Here is a 16,669-nt window from a genome sequence, read left to right as displayed (position 1 = left end):
CTACGGAAAAATCACGCTCGAAAAATGAAACAAAAAAGTCACTGCTATCTTTATTCGGAAGAATTTCAGAGAAATATGTATACCTATTTTCTTATTTCATACTTTTTAGAGCGTGATTTTTCCGTAGTTTTCGTTGTAAAACATATATTTATGAAAGTTAATTTTTTTAAATCAGAAATCAAAATTATTTATTCGACGTATTTATCATGGATAAACTTGTCGAAGGTCAATGTAACATTTTTGAATTTCCGTCATTTCGCAAAGTGTTATGGCTTAGGAGAAGAAATGACAAGAAACTGCAACAGCAACACATCTTTTAAATCAATGAGGGTACATTACAAGTTATTTAATAACACATCTAGAGGAACACATTCAATACCAGTCATTTTTATCATCTGGGTAATGATTAATCATATACATAAATACATACATAAACAGCCTATATACGTCCCATTGCTGGGCACAGGCCTCCCCTCAATCAACCGGAGGGGGTATGGAGCATACTCCACCACGCTGCTCCACTGCGGGTTGATTAATCATATAATAAGCTTTTTTACATAAAGTAAAGGTATTTATATCTTATTAATGGGAGGCGGTTCAAATGTCCATGCCTTATAAACAGTGAGGTCGAGAGGGTGGCGCAGCAGGTCCTGGGTAACCCTGTGGCATCAAACTGCGTCCCAGGCGATGCAGTGTCCGGGGATAAACACCACGTTTGATTTTAAAGAAACAAATGGTCACTATTTTTTTAAGATTCCTTGTATTTAAGATTCCTATTGTCTAAGGCAAACATAAACACAGGAAGCTTACAGACCCCGTGGTTTACAAATTATACAAAAGAAAATACCAGCGCTTACAATGTACCTACTTTTAGTAAAACATTAACATAATATAGTCAAGTAATATATTTAGGCATTGTATTGTAAAATCGTCAGCTGATAACAGTGTAAAGAAACCAGACGAAAATTGTAACAGAAGTAGGTCGTTAACTTAATCCTTTTTGTTATTTCTAAGAACAGGAGACGCCGATTACACTACCTGTGGTAAACAATGTGCCCTCATGCTTCATATTTTCACCGAAAAACCCTCCTTCAATAGATAATTAGGTACCTAATCCCTTTGTGTTGTATTGTTAATTACTTACAAGAATCAAGTAAATGAGCCGTAGCTATCGACGTTATAAGTAATACATTCTTTCGTAAGTGAGAAAGTGTCATTATGTAAAAAGATATACCTATTTACTAATCACACGTCCACCATCGTCATATTTACCTTAATTAAATGTTATTATGAAATATGTACCCGTAGTATCCTACATCGAAATTTAAAGATAAATTAAGAAGATAAATTAAAAAGACTTAATAAAGACAGATCAAAGGAAACAGAAGCTTTTACTTTTTTCTATTTAACTTATTAATGAATTAAAATAGATAATCAATCAATTAGTATGTCAATTTATTTTATGTAAAATTAGTCGTTACTTAAAATACCTTCAAAACTTGTTTCTATTTGTAATAATAATTTTATTATGAACTAATGATTCAGCCCCCGCCGCGCAAGCTTGCTGTAGTGCGTGGCGTTGGCTTCGACCTACAGCCATACGACTTTTATCTACGTAAATAGCGTACTACGCTTCTATTGGTCGACACCCGTGCAGCGATTGATGCGCTTAAGCTTATATAAGGGTGGAGAGTAATTACTGGCGTGGCGAGGCCCCGAGCGGAGGCACCCCCAGCTCCCTCCAGCGAGAAGCTGGAAGTGCTGGAGCAGACTATACAGCTGCTCCACAAGATCCTAGCCGCCATCCGCTCTAGGACTGACCCAGTGCCCATCATCGTGGGAGGCCTGGCTTCACTGCTGGGCCAAATCACCGGTGGGCACTGACCACAACTACCGGACTGGACAGGGGCTGCCCACATCCACTACTCCCCGTCGAGTAGTTAGGATCGTGGCCACCCCCCGGGGGATGAGTTGACGCAGTCCTCTCCCCCCCTCCAGCCGACTCGACACCAGCTGCCCCGGCAACGGAGCAGCTCACCGGACCTGACACCACCGCTAGCTGACGGGCGCTCACTGGGCCTCCCCCAACGGGGAATCACCCGGTGGGCTCGACCTCGCTAGCGGCTCCACGGACTGACACACCATCGGGCTCACGGAGGGGCGATCTCGCCCGCCGTGTCCCACCCCCGTGCCACGCCCGCTTTCGCGGGCGGCGAGTGCGACCACGCCAAGGGGGCATAGCCCCGAGGGCGTCTCCCCGTCGCGGGCGAAGCCCTTGTGAAGAAGCAACCACCTACTGGCGTCATTCCAATTTTGCATTTTGGTGTGGACACACAGTGCGCTGTACGAATTTTATTATTTTTTTGAAAGTGAAGATTATAATATTATTGTTATAATGAATTCCGGTGTGTACTCCGACGACGAAGAAACCCTTGAAAATATTGAAAGTTACGTCAAGAAATTGCAAGTGGTAAGTTTTTCTCAAATAATATTTAATTTTATTTGATAGTTATTATTTATTTTTACCATGAATATATTTTCTCTTACCATGCAACTGCATGGTTAGATAAATTATATATTTTTAATATTATTATGATATATTGCTATTTATCCCAAATAGGAATATAGACTTTATTTATGTATGTATGTTTTATAACAAGGGTTCTGGCTAATTGGTGCTTATATCAATGTTAGAATATTTGTTTTATTTATGTCTCATTTAATTATGATTTGAAAAGTTTGTGAGTGTTCTTTTAAATGACTTTTATCTTCTTTCCATGGACTTTTATTTAGTTACTCATTTATCTAAAAATGATTGACACTCTGACCTTTCTCCTTATTCAGTAACACTTTGGAAACAAAGCTACTTAATTATATTTTTTGGCTTTCTTGAGACATTTTTTCTACCGTTATGGACGGCGATACAGCTCCATAACAAAAAGCTAGGTGCGGTGTAGGTACTTAGTTCATCTTGCGACTGATGCTTATGTTTTATACAACCATTTGATTTTTTTTTTCTACTTCAGGTAGACAGATGGCTGAAAGTTCACAATCGATACTTCAAGCTGGAAGGATTATCGCGCCCCCGGCAATCAGCTACACAACGTCAAAAACGAGGGATCTTAAAGTATCTCGTACCTACCCCGCGGTATCGGACAGTGCTACAGCGCTACCAACCGACCCCTCTCCGTGACGTCACTGCACCACCCCCCGTCCCTGAACCCAAACAACCTCCCCCCGCAGTTCTCAAACCAGACCCCGATGACACCCCCTTACGATACCTCCACTTCCAGTGCCTCCTCACGTCTCTGCTATAAAATTAGTTTATAAGTTATAATAATGTTATTAATAAGTAATAATTTATTATATAATTTATTACACAACTTAAAATGTTATTTTAAGTTGTGTAATAAATTATGTCTATTTGTAATATTTCTTCACGATACTGATGTAAATTGCTTTGTAAATGATAAATAAACGTATTTTCTAAGTAATCTTATCATATTTTTATTTACACTACATTTAAGTATAGAGTAGGTACCTGCCTGAATTAATTAGTAAATGAATACAAAATACGAGATTTACAATAGCTTCTTTCAAAGCAAATGAACTCCTAACTTGACAGTAATGAAACCCACCTAACTTACCATGGTGAATCGATTAAATAATTTAGCATAGAAAAATTAAAAAGACTTCGAAATCAGTCTTATAAAAGAAATGAAATATGTTTTTATTACATTCAATGTTAGAATCTAAATTCTGAAGTCGGCGGCGCAATCAACAACCTTCATGACCAAACCCTAAAAATGCTTCACCGTGGTATTTTTACCAGTCTGCGGCGAAGCAAAAAGGAGGGTTATGTGTTGGACCGCTACGTATGTATGTATGTTTGTTTGTGTGTATGCACGTCTGTTCCAATGTAATTTCTAAACCACTTGTTAAAATGGTGGCGCTCTCTAGAAGGCACAAAGTGACAAAATAAATATTTTTTATCTCTTGGTAGTGTGTTGGGTAACAAATGAGAGGGTTTTCTTGTATTTACTCGATAATAACGTTAAATTGATAACAATATAAGTGATCAGATATCGTCCGGAAAGTTTATGTCTCCAAATCAAGCATCATAAAACACGCATCGGAAGCATGTTATCTTAATATTAAAGACCTTAAAATAATATAAATAAAAACCTCAGTATAAAAACTTCAAGCCGACTACGGAAAAATCACCCTCTTAAAAGTATAGAACAAGAAAATAAAATAAATTTATCACTATTTGAAAGAAATTTGGAGAAATATACCTATTATCTTGTTTCATTAATTTTAGAGGGTGATTTTTCCGTAGTCGGTTTTTTAAATTTTAAGCTTACTTATATTTCTCCATTATGATAACTGGTGGAATGGAACTTTCGACGATTCTAAAATTGTGACGGTCTTTATATTTACGCCGACTTCAAAATTTAGATTCGAACATAGTATTAGAAAAAAAAAGATTATTTAATTTGCTTTTTAAATATAAACTCAGGTAATATCATGACGTCTAGTTACTGAGCCAAGTTTCTACGTACACCAGGGAAATCGAGTAAAACAGGGAGTTTAAAGGGCCTCATCGAAGCAATTCATCTAAAAAAGCAATATTGCCTTTTAAACCCCCTGATTAGTAATGAAATGATGAAAGATGATGACGATGAATGATGAAACAGACTCCTACTGCAAACTTTAAACGAATTAACTCAAAAATCCCGCATAAACTTACAACTTATGAAGCTACTTGTTGGCACGAAGCGAAAATAGATAGATATACTTTGTTTATTGAATATTCTGATATAATAACACTGTCGCGAATGTTTTATGACTAACTTATTGCGATCATTAACCACAAAACACCATTTCGTATTAATAATTAAGATTATTCAATGAAGAAAGCAACTGTCCCGTTCCCGTTCCCGCCAAAAAGGCTTTGCCCGTGACATAAAAACTATTAATCCGATTTTAATCAAGCTTGCAGTGTTATCTATGTTGAATGATACAAAATCGAACAAAAAGTTTTTATGCAAATCTTACTATTAAATTACTTCTAATGGCATCATATTGCGCACTAACACTATTTTTAGCCCTTATGGGCTTTCTTTATACAAAAAACATAAACGAGTTAATTGTTGAAGTCCCATACAAATTACTTTGTGACCAAACTTTAAAACCACAAAGCCGATTTTGACGAAATTTGCAATTTTCTTTATGTTGGACAGGAAAATAATCATTGTAATACAATTTTCTGAGAAATGCGTGGACAATCAAACATATATTTATCTACTAGAAAATAAGTAATGACGGTAGACGTAAAGATAAATACATGTATTATTAGAAATATGAATATCAATATCACCGGCAATAGATAGGTATCGCTTTTAAGTTGTAAGTTGTAACTTTTCTTATACATAATAGTAAAAGGATTGAAGTACGTAATTAGCTAATGAAGTAGGCGGTTTTTTCGGTGAAAATGTGAGCATTGTTTTGTACAGGTAACCTCATTAATAAATGTGATTTTAAGAAATATTAAAAAGGATTAAGATTACGCAGAATCGGATTTTTGGTCTTAGCTACCATTGAATAGAGGAAAATAACGTCAACGTAAGGACACTCTCTGTATTGTCATATAATTATTTTAATAAAATGTATGCAGAAAGATTGTACAAATATTGTACTGAAATGTACTCAGAATATAAACATTTGCAGTTAAACGCTTTGAGCGCTAAAAGCTATGGTCTCATACACTGGCCGTCCTGACGTGAGAACCGCCAGCACATTTCTATATCTAGTTTACGGCTACAACTAATATTCTAGAACCTATGTCAATTTTTAATACGCATTTGTGCTTCAGAATACATGCAACATCCAATCAACATGTCATTTAGGTACATGGCCAAATAAAAATCACACTTTGTATGAGCAAAATTATATCACCTCCTTCACCAAGGAGCCGTTTCTCATTAATTGCTTTTATGACAGTTATTTGAAAGAGCTGTACTTCAGAACATTTTCTGGATCTTAGAATCTAATTTGAAATTTATTTTGATTAAGAATAACTCATTATAATATGTGATACTACAAACGCATTCCTGGCGTTCACAAATACTACTTCTCATTTCTTTACAGCGTTATCAGTTAATTCCTTTACAAATTACAATACAATGGCAAATATTGTTAACTATGTGATCATGTTTTGCAAATACCAGTTAGGTACCTGCTCCTGCAAATATCCTTTAGTTCGAAAGCCGTGGCGTAAGCTTAATTATCTTTTTGTTATTCTTTGTGCCTATTAAACAATAGGAATCTTAAAAGATTCAGCTTTGTTGCTTATTAAATCAAACGTGGTATTTATTGGATGGACTCTTAGAACACCCGCATAATTCGATGTTTTTTTTTAAATATCTCTTTGTATATACAGGGTTTTAGGGACATCGTAACGAATACTGAGGGGAATGATTTAGACCATGATTCTACGTTGATATTAAGTGAAATTTCATTGTTTAAGTTTTTTTAATTATTTTCAATTCCATACTTTAGTGATCGAAAAGTCCACTTGTTATTAACTCAGACTAATGAGCTAAATCAGCCCATTCAGTATTCGTTACGTCGTCACTTACACCCCGTAACAGTACATACAGTTAGCCAGACAAGTAGCTATGGGTATTAGTGACACCGTAACGAATACTGGGGGGGTTGATTCACAACATGGTTTTGCGTTGATATTAAGTGGAATTTCCTGTCGGAAATTTTTTATGCTTTTTTTAATTAACTATCAGTTCCATAATTTTTCGATGAAAAATCCCACTTGAAATCATCTCAGATTCATAGTTTGAATCAACCCTCAAAGTATTCATTACGATGCCTCTAACAGCCTTTATACAATCATGTAAATATAATATACAAAGATTAATTTTTTCTTTGTTAATTCTTTGTTGTGATATTTTTGTGTTTGTTTTGATTTGTTTACTTTGTAGTATACTGAATCAAATTAACAAAAGTCATATGAAATTTGTGTGAATTTATGAGTGTATTAATGAATTGTTTGAGGATGTTAATATTATGTAATAAGAAGTCAGTACAGATTTTTATTGAAAATTACTTTTATTTAATATTTGAATAAGACACATTCATATCTTAGTAACTAAAATAGTAATAATAAATTGTTTCTATGACTACTTAAAATTAAACCCTAAATCAAAGTATATAGTTTAAAATTAAAGATGTACAAGAACAATGAAACTATTATATCACATTATCTAAAGATTAAATATTCAATAAAAATAAGGAAGTTAGATAAAATTAAGTAGTTAACTATAATTACAACAGAAATGTGGAAGAAAGGCAAACTTATTCTCAATGTGAGGTAATAGAAATAAAGAAGTAAGTATTTTGACAAGAAAACGGAAATTATACACAGAAAACGAAAATCAGGGCTAGTTTACATTCAAAACTTAAAATTAGAAATAACTTCAAATATTTTACACAAATGTTTTATAAAATACTTTTACAGGAGATATGCGGTGAGGTGGCGGTACCACTGGTACCACATACTGCACGGGGGCGACAGCAGCAACTGGTATGTTATACATGGGGGGAGGTTTGGTGACGTCAGGGAGTTGAATTGGGCAGTATTTGTGTTGAACCAGCGAATATTGAGGTGTTGGTAGCTGCGACTTGTATGGAGTTGGTACGGGTTGGTACTGAGTTGGTGCGCGATGGTACTGATTTGGTGCGGGGTGGTACTGAGTTGGTGCGGGGTGATATTGCCTTGAAAAAGGCGGGTACTTTAGATTTATTTCCGGCCGAAACAGCGGGGTCGCTAAGGTAGAGCGTTGTTGAGGTTTCTTGGCTGGTACAAGGTGGTACTGCGGTGTTGGTGGTACTGGGTAAAACTCCATTTCTGTTGGTGGTGACTGCTCCAAATGCTTCTCATGAGCTTCCAGCCATTGGTCTGCCTGAAATAGAAGACCAGAGAAATCAAATGTTTGTTTTAGATTCAGTACTTAGTACTTATTTAAAATACAGAATGGCATTTCCTTTGCTAAATAAATCATGACTTGTTGTGTTATTTTTATATTTTCATTTCCATACTCTTCTGATGGAAAATTTCACACGATTTTAACTCAGAATCATGACCTGAATTGCCCCCCTCAGTAATCGTTACGATGTCATTTACACATCGTACAAGTACGTACTGGTAGCCGTACGGGCACATATCGGTGAGTTCCTTTTTGATTTAACTTTTTGTGGATTTGTCACATGTGGCATTCACTACTTGACCGGGCAAATGCGGAGCGCTGAGGGCTGTCACCCAGTACAAAATTTAAGACAACAGGCGTGAGGGTGCTTAGCCTTATGGAGATAGGGACAATAAAAAATATTTATAAATAAAAAATATTTACCTGTTCAAATTTGTAAACTTGATATATAATATCTTCGATGGTCAGATTTGGTTCATAGTACGAAGCGGGATCCATTATAGTTAAAAAATATATTTTATAAATGTCACGAAAAAATTTAAGGGACCACTGCTCACGCAAACTTCAAGATTGAAATGACTTCTTTAACAAAATGACAAGATTAATATAGGTGTAGTAGAATCATTAGTTAATTACAAAGAGAGCATTATTGCAAAAAATATTTGAAATTGATGAAAGGGTTAATTATGAGGAAGAGTTAATTGTTATCAGTAAATTACGGCTATTATAAAGAAAGCCTATTTGTAGCTCATTAACCTAATTACGTGCAAACAATTTGTAATAAGGTAGGTATGAAGCATTGCATTTCTATGACGTATTTACAGATTGAACAACTTTTCATAAAACCTTTCGGTAATGTTTTCAGTAAGTATGTACGTTATATTTATTTATTTGTGCCAAATAGAAGAAACAAAAGAAAGATTCAAATGAAACAGATAGTAAGATGACTTATCTCCTACAAGATTTCTTCCTGCTGACCTACGTGACCAGGAGATATAATATTGTAGCTATAGTGGTAATATTAACATGAAAATACTTGAAAGGTGAGTAAAAATTTATACAGGGTGTTAGTGGCATCGTAACTAAAACGTTGAGGTATGATTCAGACCATGATTTTGAATGGATATCAAGTGGAATTTCCTGTCAGAAAATACATGAACAATTTTAGTGGTTTTTATTATTTTTGGTTGATATTGCGACAGAAAATTCCACTTGATAACTACTCGGAATAATGGTCTGAATCATCCCTTAATGTTTTTGTTACGATGTCACTAACATACCAGTATACCAATATATCGACAAGAGCGTAGCTATTAAATTAATGATGATAATGATAAGTATTTTAGAATACTACACTACTACTATTACTACCTAGGTTCTTTTTTAACTTTTTTATTGATTTTTTTTTTTTCATGTTTATGATGTTTTATTTAATAAACTCATAGCGTTACTATTTTATTAATTTAATAGCGCTTATTTTCCAGATTGGATTTTAAACCTCAGAACTTAAAGACGTATTCGTTTAAATAGTCAAAAAGATTCAAAAAGTCGATACCTATGAAACTTTCACCAAAGTCAAAATGATGTAAGTTAAGTATTCAGTAGGACATTTGGTGTAGGCTGCTCCATTTGCTTATCCATTTTTATCCATTACTTACTCGACATTAAGCACAAAGTATCATGAAATATTTACACGTGGTAATTATATTTTAATAATTATAAGCGCTATTATATACAGCGTTATTTATAATCTGCGTTGTCGGTACTCTCTGATTGTGAAATTATGATACTTACTGTCAATTTCAAGTCGATTTAATTATGAAAACATTATGTTCGTACGTAAAATGTATCTCTGCTTCCGAAAAACTGAAAAATTAAATTACTTACTAATTTTGCGTTCATTTTTAAAATAAAATACCAGACAACATATTGAATTCGTCAGAAAATATCTTTTAAGCTTATGAGAAGCTTACTTGGCAACATTCTGGTATTACGATTACGTATATTTGTCTAGTTAAGCTGTAGATTGAAAAATGTTAAATTGACCTTTAGCAAGTTTATCCATGATAATTACGGTGAATAAACATGATTTTGAATCTTTATAAGTTCGCCTATCTAACAAAAAATAAAAAGGAACCATCAATAAAAACGTTTTATTGATTATTCGTTAAACGGACCCCATGAAAATCTTATATTTTTAATAACGTTTTGAAAGCTAGAAGGTAAATAATTTTTTGACAATAATCGTTTTACCCATCACCCGGATTTTTTAACCAACTTTGACTTTTCTTTCAATTAACTATATCAATTAGTATGTCAATTTATTTGATGTAAAGTTAGTCGTTACTTAAAATAACTTTCAAAAGTTGTTTCTATATGTAATAATAATTATGAACTAATGATTCAGCCCCCGCCGCGCAAGCTTGCTGTAGTGCGTGGCGTTGGCTTCGACCTATAGCCATACGACTTTTATCTACCTAGATAGCGTACTGCGCTCCTATTGGTCGACACCCGTGCAGCGGTTGATGCGCTTGAGCTTATACAAGGGTAGAGAGTAATTACTGGCGTCATTCCAATTTTACATTTTGGTGTGAACACACAGTGCGCTGTACGAATTTTATTATTTTTTTGAAAGTGAAGATTATAATATTATTATTATAATGAATTCCGGTGTGTACTCCGATGGCGAAGAAACCCTTAAAAATATTGAAAATTACGTCAAGAAATTGCTAGTGGTAAGTTTTTCTCAAATAATATTTAATTTTATTTGATAGTTATTATTTATTTTTACCATGAGTATAATATTATCTCTTACCATGCAGTTCATCATTAATACGAGTTTCTTTCTATGGTTTTATAATTGACTTGTGGCTCAGGTCACCAAAATAGGAATATGGACTTTATTTATGTATGTTCGATTTATTACATTGGTTCTGGCTAATTGGTGCTTATATCTTTGTTAGAATATTTGTTTTACTCATGTCATTTAATTATGATTTGAAAAAGTAGTGAGTGTCCTTTTAAATGATTTTCTTTCCATGGACTTTTATTTAGTTACTCAAAAAATAAAAATGATTTTGAAATAAAAAAGAAAAATTTATCTAAAAATGACTGACACTCTGACCTTACTCTTTATTCTGTAACACTTTGGAAACGCTACTTGTGTTTATTTTTTGGCTACATTATCATGCCGTCTCAGCGAGTTAAACAAGTATATTTCTTGAGACATTTTTTCTACCAATATGGACTGCGATACAGCTCTATAGCAAAAAGTTAGGTGCGGTGTGGGTACTTATTTCATCTTGCGACGGATGCTTATGTCTTATACAACCATTTGATTTTTTTTTCTATTTCAGGTAGACAGATGGCTGAAAAATCACGATCGACACTTCAAGCTGGCAAGATCATCGCGCCCCCGGCAATCAGCTACACAACGTCAGAATCGAGTGATCTTAAGGTATCCCGTATTTACCTCGCGGTATCGGCCAGTGCTACAACGCTACCAACCGACCCCCCTCCGTGACGTCACTGCAATACCCCCCGTCCCTGAACCCAACCCACCTCCCCCCGCAGTTCTCAAACCAGACCCCGATGACGCCCCCTTACAATACATAACACCAGTACTTTCAGTGCCTCCTCGCGTCTCTGCTATAAAATTAGTTTACAAGTTAAAATAATGTTATTATTAAGTACTTTTCCCTTTAGTCTTAAGTTGTTAAATAAGTTATGTCTATTTGTAATATTTCTCAATGATTCTGATGTAAAGTGCTTTATAAATGATAAATAAATGTATTTTCTAAGTAATCTTTTCAAATTTTTATTTACACAACCTTTAAGTATAGAGAAGGTACCTGCCTGAATTAATTGGTAAATGAATATAAAATACGAGATTCACAATAACTTCTTTAGAAATCAAATAAAATGTCAAATCGGACAGTAATGAAAATAATGTCATGCAAGCAATATTGCAAAATGATGAAACCTAAGCCCCCACCTTTGGAGCAGACTCGTACTGCGAACCCCAAACGAATAATCTCAAAAAGTCCGCATAAGCTTACAAGTTATGAAGCGACGTGTTGGCACGAAGCGAAAATTGATAGATACACTTTGTTTATTGAATATTCCTATATAATATCACTGTCGCGAATGTTTTATGATTAACTTAATGTTAGCGGCAACACATGTCAATCATAAAATTTTTGGTTTGACGTTTAGATTTTCTGTAATTTTACAATTTATTTTAAATTGAAATTTTATTATTATTTCTATATTTCGAAAATACTAATATCTTTATTTTAATATGGATTGTTATACTATTAATTTTGGAAGATTTCTGGTAAAATATTGTTAAAAAGAGGGCAACACTGACATTGATTCGAGTAAATAGCATGGTGTTGGTGGTTGGGAATAAAGTATCGGCTATTTTTGAAGGTTGAGTATTATTTGTTAACATTAATGCGATCATTAACCACAAAACACAATTTCGTATTAATAATTTAGATTATTCAATGAAGAAAGCAACTGTCCCGTTCCCGATTCCGCCAAAAAGCCTTTGGCCGTGACATAAAAACTATTAAACCGATTTTAATCAAGCTTGCAGTGTTATCTTGTTGAATGATACATAATTGAACAAAAAGTTTTTATGCAAATTATACTATTAAATTATTTCTAATGACTTCATATTGCCCACTAACACTATATTTAGCCCTTATTGGCTTTCTTCATACAAAAAACATCAACGAGTTAATTGTTGAAGTCCCATAGAAATTATTTTTTGAACAAACTTTAAAACCACAAAGCTGATTTTGACGAAATTTGCATTTTTTTTTAATAAAGACAGGAAAATAATCATAGTCATACAATTTTGTAAGAAATGTGTGGACAAACAGACATATATACATACAAACATGCTGTCCGAGTGGCAAAATACTGGGCTAAAAAAATCTGAATGCCATCGAAATGCAAAGAAGTAGAACATATATTTACCTACCATAAAAAAAAATTACGGTAGACGTAAAGATAAATAGGTGTATTATTAGAAATGTCAATATCAATATCACAGGTAATAGATTGGTACCGCTTTTTAGTTGTTAGTTGTTTTTTTATACATAATAGTAAAAGGATTGAAGTAGGTAATTAGCTGATGAAGTCGGCGGCTTTTTCGGTAAAATTGTGAACATTGTTTTGTGCAGGTAATCTCATCGGTAAATGTGTTCTTAGAAATAACAAAAAGGCTTACAATTACGCAGTATCGGATTTACGGTCTTAGCCACCATTGAATATAGGAAAATTAGGTAAACGTCAGGACCGCCTATGTAGTATCACATAATTTTAACTAAATAAAATAAAATATTAAGCAGAAATATTCTGCGAATTTTGTACTGCAATGTACTAAGATTACAAACATTTATAGTTAAAAGCTTTGAGCGCTAAATTCTATATTTCATACACCGGCTATCCTGACGTCAGAACCGCCGGTATCGATATCTCGTTAACGGCTACAATTAACCTTCTGGAACCTATGCCAATTTTTAGTACGCATTTACGCATTTGTGCTTCAGAATATATGCAACATCCAATCACATGTCATTTAGGTACATGGCCTAATAAAACCACACTTTGTATGAGCAAAATTATACCACCTCCTACACCAAGGAGCTGTTTCTCATTTAAAAGGTTTTTTAATGGGCATTAATTGCTTTTATGGCAGCTATTTTGAAAGAGCTGTACTTCAGATGATATTTTGGATCTTAGAATCTGATGCAGGTAACCTTTTCGTCTAGACCACCAACACTAATGATCTATATGTCATCTGAAAGTTATTTTGATCTAGAATAACTCATTAAAATATATTATACTACGTACATACGCGTTCCTGGCGTTCACAAATACGACCTACTTTTGTTACTACTTCTCATTTCTTTACAGCGTTATCAGTTAACTCCTTTACAAATTACAATACAATGCCAAATATTGTTAACTATGTGATCATGTTTTACTAATACCAGTTAAGTACCTGCTCTTGCTAATATCCTTTAGTTCGAAAGCCTTTAGGCGTAAGCTTATTTATCTTTTTGTTATTCTTTGTGACTCTTAAACAATAGGAATCTTAAAAGATTCAGCTTTGTTGCTTATAAAACCAAACGTGGTATTTATTGGACGGACACATAGAACACCTGCATAATACGATGTTTTTTTTTTATATACAGGGTTTTAGTGTCATCGTAACGAGTACTGAGAGGAATGATTCAGACCTTGATTCTGCGTTGATATAAAGTAAAATTTCATTGTTTAAGTTTTTTTAAATATTTTCAATTCTATACTTTAGTGATCGAAAATTCCACTTGATATTAACTCAGACTAATGAGCTAAATCAGCCCCTTCAGTATTCGTCACGTCGTCACGTCACTTACACCCCGTACACTGGTACGGGGTGTAAGTGACGTGACGACGTATGTACTGACATACAGATAGCCAGACAAGTAGCTATGGGTATTAGTGACACCGTAACGAATACTGAGGGGGTTGATTCAGACCATGATTCTGCATTGATATTAGGTGGAATTTCCTGTCGGAAAATTCATGTAAATTTTAATGCTTTTTTTAAATTATTTTCAGTGCCAGCTTGTATACAATTATGTTATTATAAACAAAAATTAATTATTTTTTTCTATGTTATTTTTTTATTTTTGTGTTTGTTTTGCTTTGTTTACTTTGTAGAGTTCTGAATCAAATTTACAAAAGGTATATAAATTTTGTGTGAATTTATGAGTGTATTAATGAATTGTTTGAGGATGTTAATATTATGTAATAAGAAGTCAGTACAGATTTTTATTGAAAATTACTTTTATTTAATATTTGAATAAGACACATTCATATCAAAGTAACTAAATAGTAATAACACAGTCATTGTTTCTATGACTACATAAAATTAAACCCTAAATCAAAGTATATAGTTTAAAATTAAAGATGTACAAGAACAATGAAACTATTATATCACATTATCTAAAGATTAAATATTCATTAAAAATAAGGAAGTTATATAAAATTAAGTAGTTAAATATATTTACAACAGAAATGTGGAAGAAAGGCAAACTTATTCTCAATGTGAGGTAATAGAAATAAAGAAGTAAGTATTTTGACAAGAAAACGGAAATTATACACAGAAAACGAAAATCAGGGCTAGTTTACATTCAAAACTTAAAATTAAAAACAACTTCAAATATTTTACACGAATGTTTTATAAAATACTTTTACAGGAGATATGCGGTGAGGTGGCGGTACCACTGGTACCACATACTGCACGGGGGCGACAGCAGCAACTGGTATGTTATACATGGGGGGAGGTTTGGTGACGTCAGGGAGTTGAATTGGCCGGTATTTGTGTTGAACCAGCGAATATTGAGGTTTTGGTAGCTGCGACTTGTATGGAGTTGGTACGGGTTGGTACTGAGTTGGTGCGGGATGGTACTGATTTGGTGCGGGATGGTACTGATTTGATGCGGGGTGGTACTGAGTTGGTGCGGGGTGATATTGTCTTGAAAAAGGCGGGTACTTTAGATTTATTTCCGGCCGAAACAGCGGGGTCGCTAAGGTAGAGCCTTGTTGAGGTTTCTTGGCTGGTACAAGGTGGTACTGCGGTGTTGGTGGTACTGGGTAAAACTCCATTTCTGTTGGTGGTGACTGCTCCAAATGCTTCTCATGAGCTTCCAGCCATAGGTCTGCCTGAAAAAGAAAACCAGAGAAATCAAATGTTTGTTTTAGATTCAGTACTTAGTACTTATTTAAAATACAGAATGGCATTTCTTTTGCTAAATAAATCATGACTTGTTGTGTTATTTTTATATTTTCATTTCCATACTCTTCTGATGGAAAATTTCACACGATTTTAACTCAGAATCATGACCTGAATTGCCCCCTCAGTAATCGTTACGATGTCATTTACACATCGTACAAGTACGTACTGGTAGCCGTACGGGCATATATCGATGATTTTTTTTTTAACTTTTTGTGGATTTGTCACATGTGGCATTCACTACTTGACCGGGCAAATGCGGAGCGCTGAGGGCTGTCACCCAGTACAAAATTTAAGACAACAGGCGTGAGGGTGCTTAGCCTTATGGACATAGGGACATTAATATAAATAAAAAATATTTACCTCTTCAAATTTGTAAACTTGATATGTAATATCTTCGATGGTCAGATTTGGTTCACAGTACGAAGCGGGATCCATTATAGTTAAAAAATATATTTTATAAATGTCTCGAAAATATTTAAGGGACCACTGCTCACGCCAAACTTCAAGATTGAAATGACTTCTTTAACAAAATGACAAGATTTATATAGGTGTAGTAGAATCATTAGTTAATTACAAAGAGAGCATTTTTGCAAAAAATATTTGAAATTGATGAAAGGGTTAATTATGAGGAAGAGTTAATTGTTATCAGTAAATTACGGCTATTATAAGAAAAGCCTATTTGTAGCTCATTAACCTAATTACGTGCAAACAATTTGTAATAAGGTAGGTATGAAGCATTGCATTTCTATGACGTATTTACAGAATGAACAACTTTTCATAAAACCTTTCGGTAATGTTTTCAGTATGTACGTTATATTTATTTATTTGTGTCAAATAGATGAAACAAAAGAAAGATTCAAATGACACA

General features: G+C 34.0%; 1 protein-coding gene across 1 annotated transcript; it reads right to left on the bottom strand.

Annotated features, from left to right (window-relative positions):
- Positions 1-1,533: 1,533 nt before the first annotated feature.
- On the bottom strand, positions 1,534-16,236 carry LOC126371985 (uncharacterized). The gene is made up of 5 exons (XM_050017481.1): positions 16,162-16,236; positions 15,297-15,728; positions 7,576-7,979; positions 2,143-2,293; positions 1,534-1,590 (listed from the first exon to the last, which is right to left on the bottom strand). Exons 1-5 carry the CDS (start codon positions 16,234-16,236, stop codon positions 1,534-1,536), a joined length of 1,119 nt encoding a protein of 372 aa, XP_049873438.1.
- Positions 16,237-16,669: the final 433 nt, after the last annotated feature.

This window comes from Pectinophora gossypiella, chromosome 13 (assembly GCF_024362695.1).
Source record: "Pectinophora gossypiella chromosome 13, ilPecGoss1.1, whole genome shotgun sequence".
NCBI classification, from domain to species: Eukaryota; Metazoa; Arthropoda; class Insecta; order Lepidoptera; family Gelechiidae; genus Pectinophora; species Pectinophora gossypiella.
Note: the sequence above shows the minus strand (reverse complement) of the source record. Positions and strands in the feature narration are given on the sequence as shown.

Coding starts and splice junctions, on each gene's coding strand:
- LOC126371985 (XM_050017481.1), bottom strand. CDS start 16,236: ATGGATCCCGCTTCGTACTGTGAACCAAATCTGACCATCGAAGATATT. Junction 15,729..16,161: donor AAGTTTACAAATTTGAAGAG/GTAAATATTTTT, acceptor TTTCTTTTTCAG/GCAGACCTATGGCTGGAAGC. Junction 1,591..2,142: donor GCCCCTCCGTGAGCCCGATG/GTGTGTCAGTCC, acceptor GTATGGCTGTAG/GTCGAAGCCAACGCCACGCA.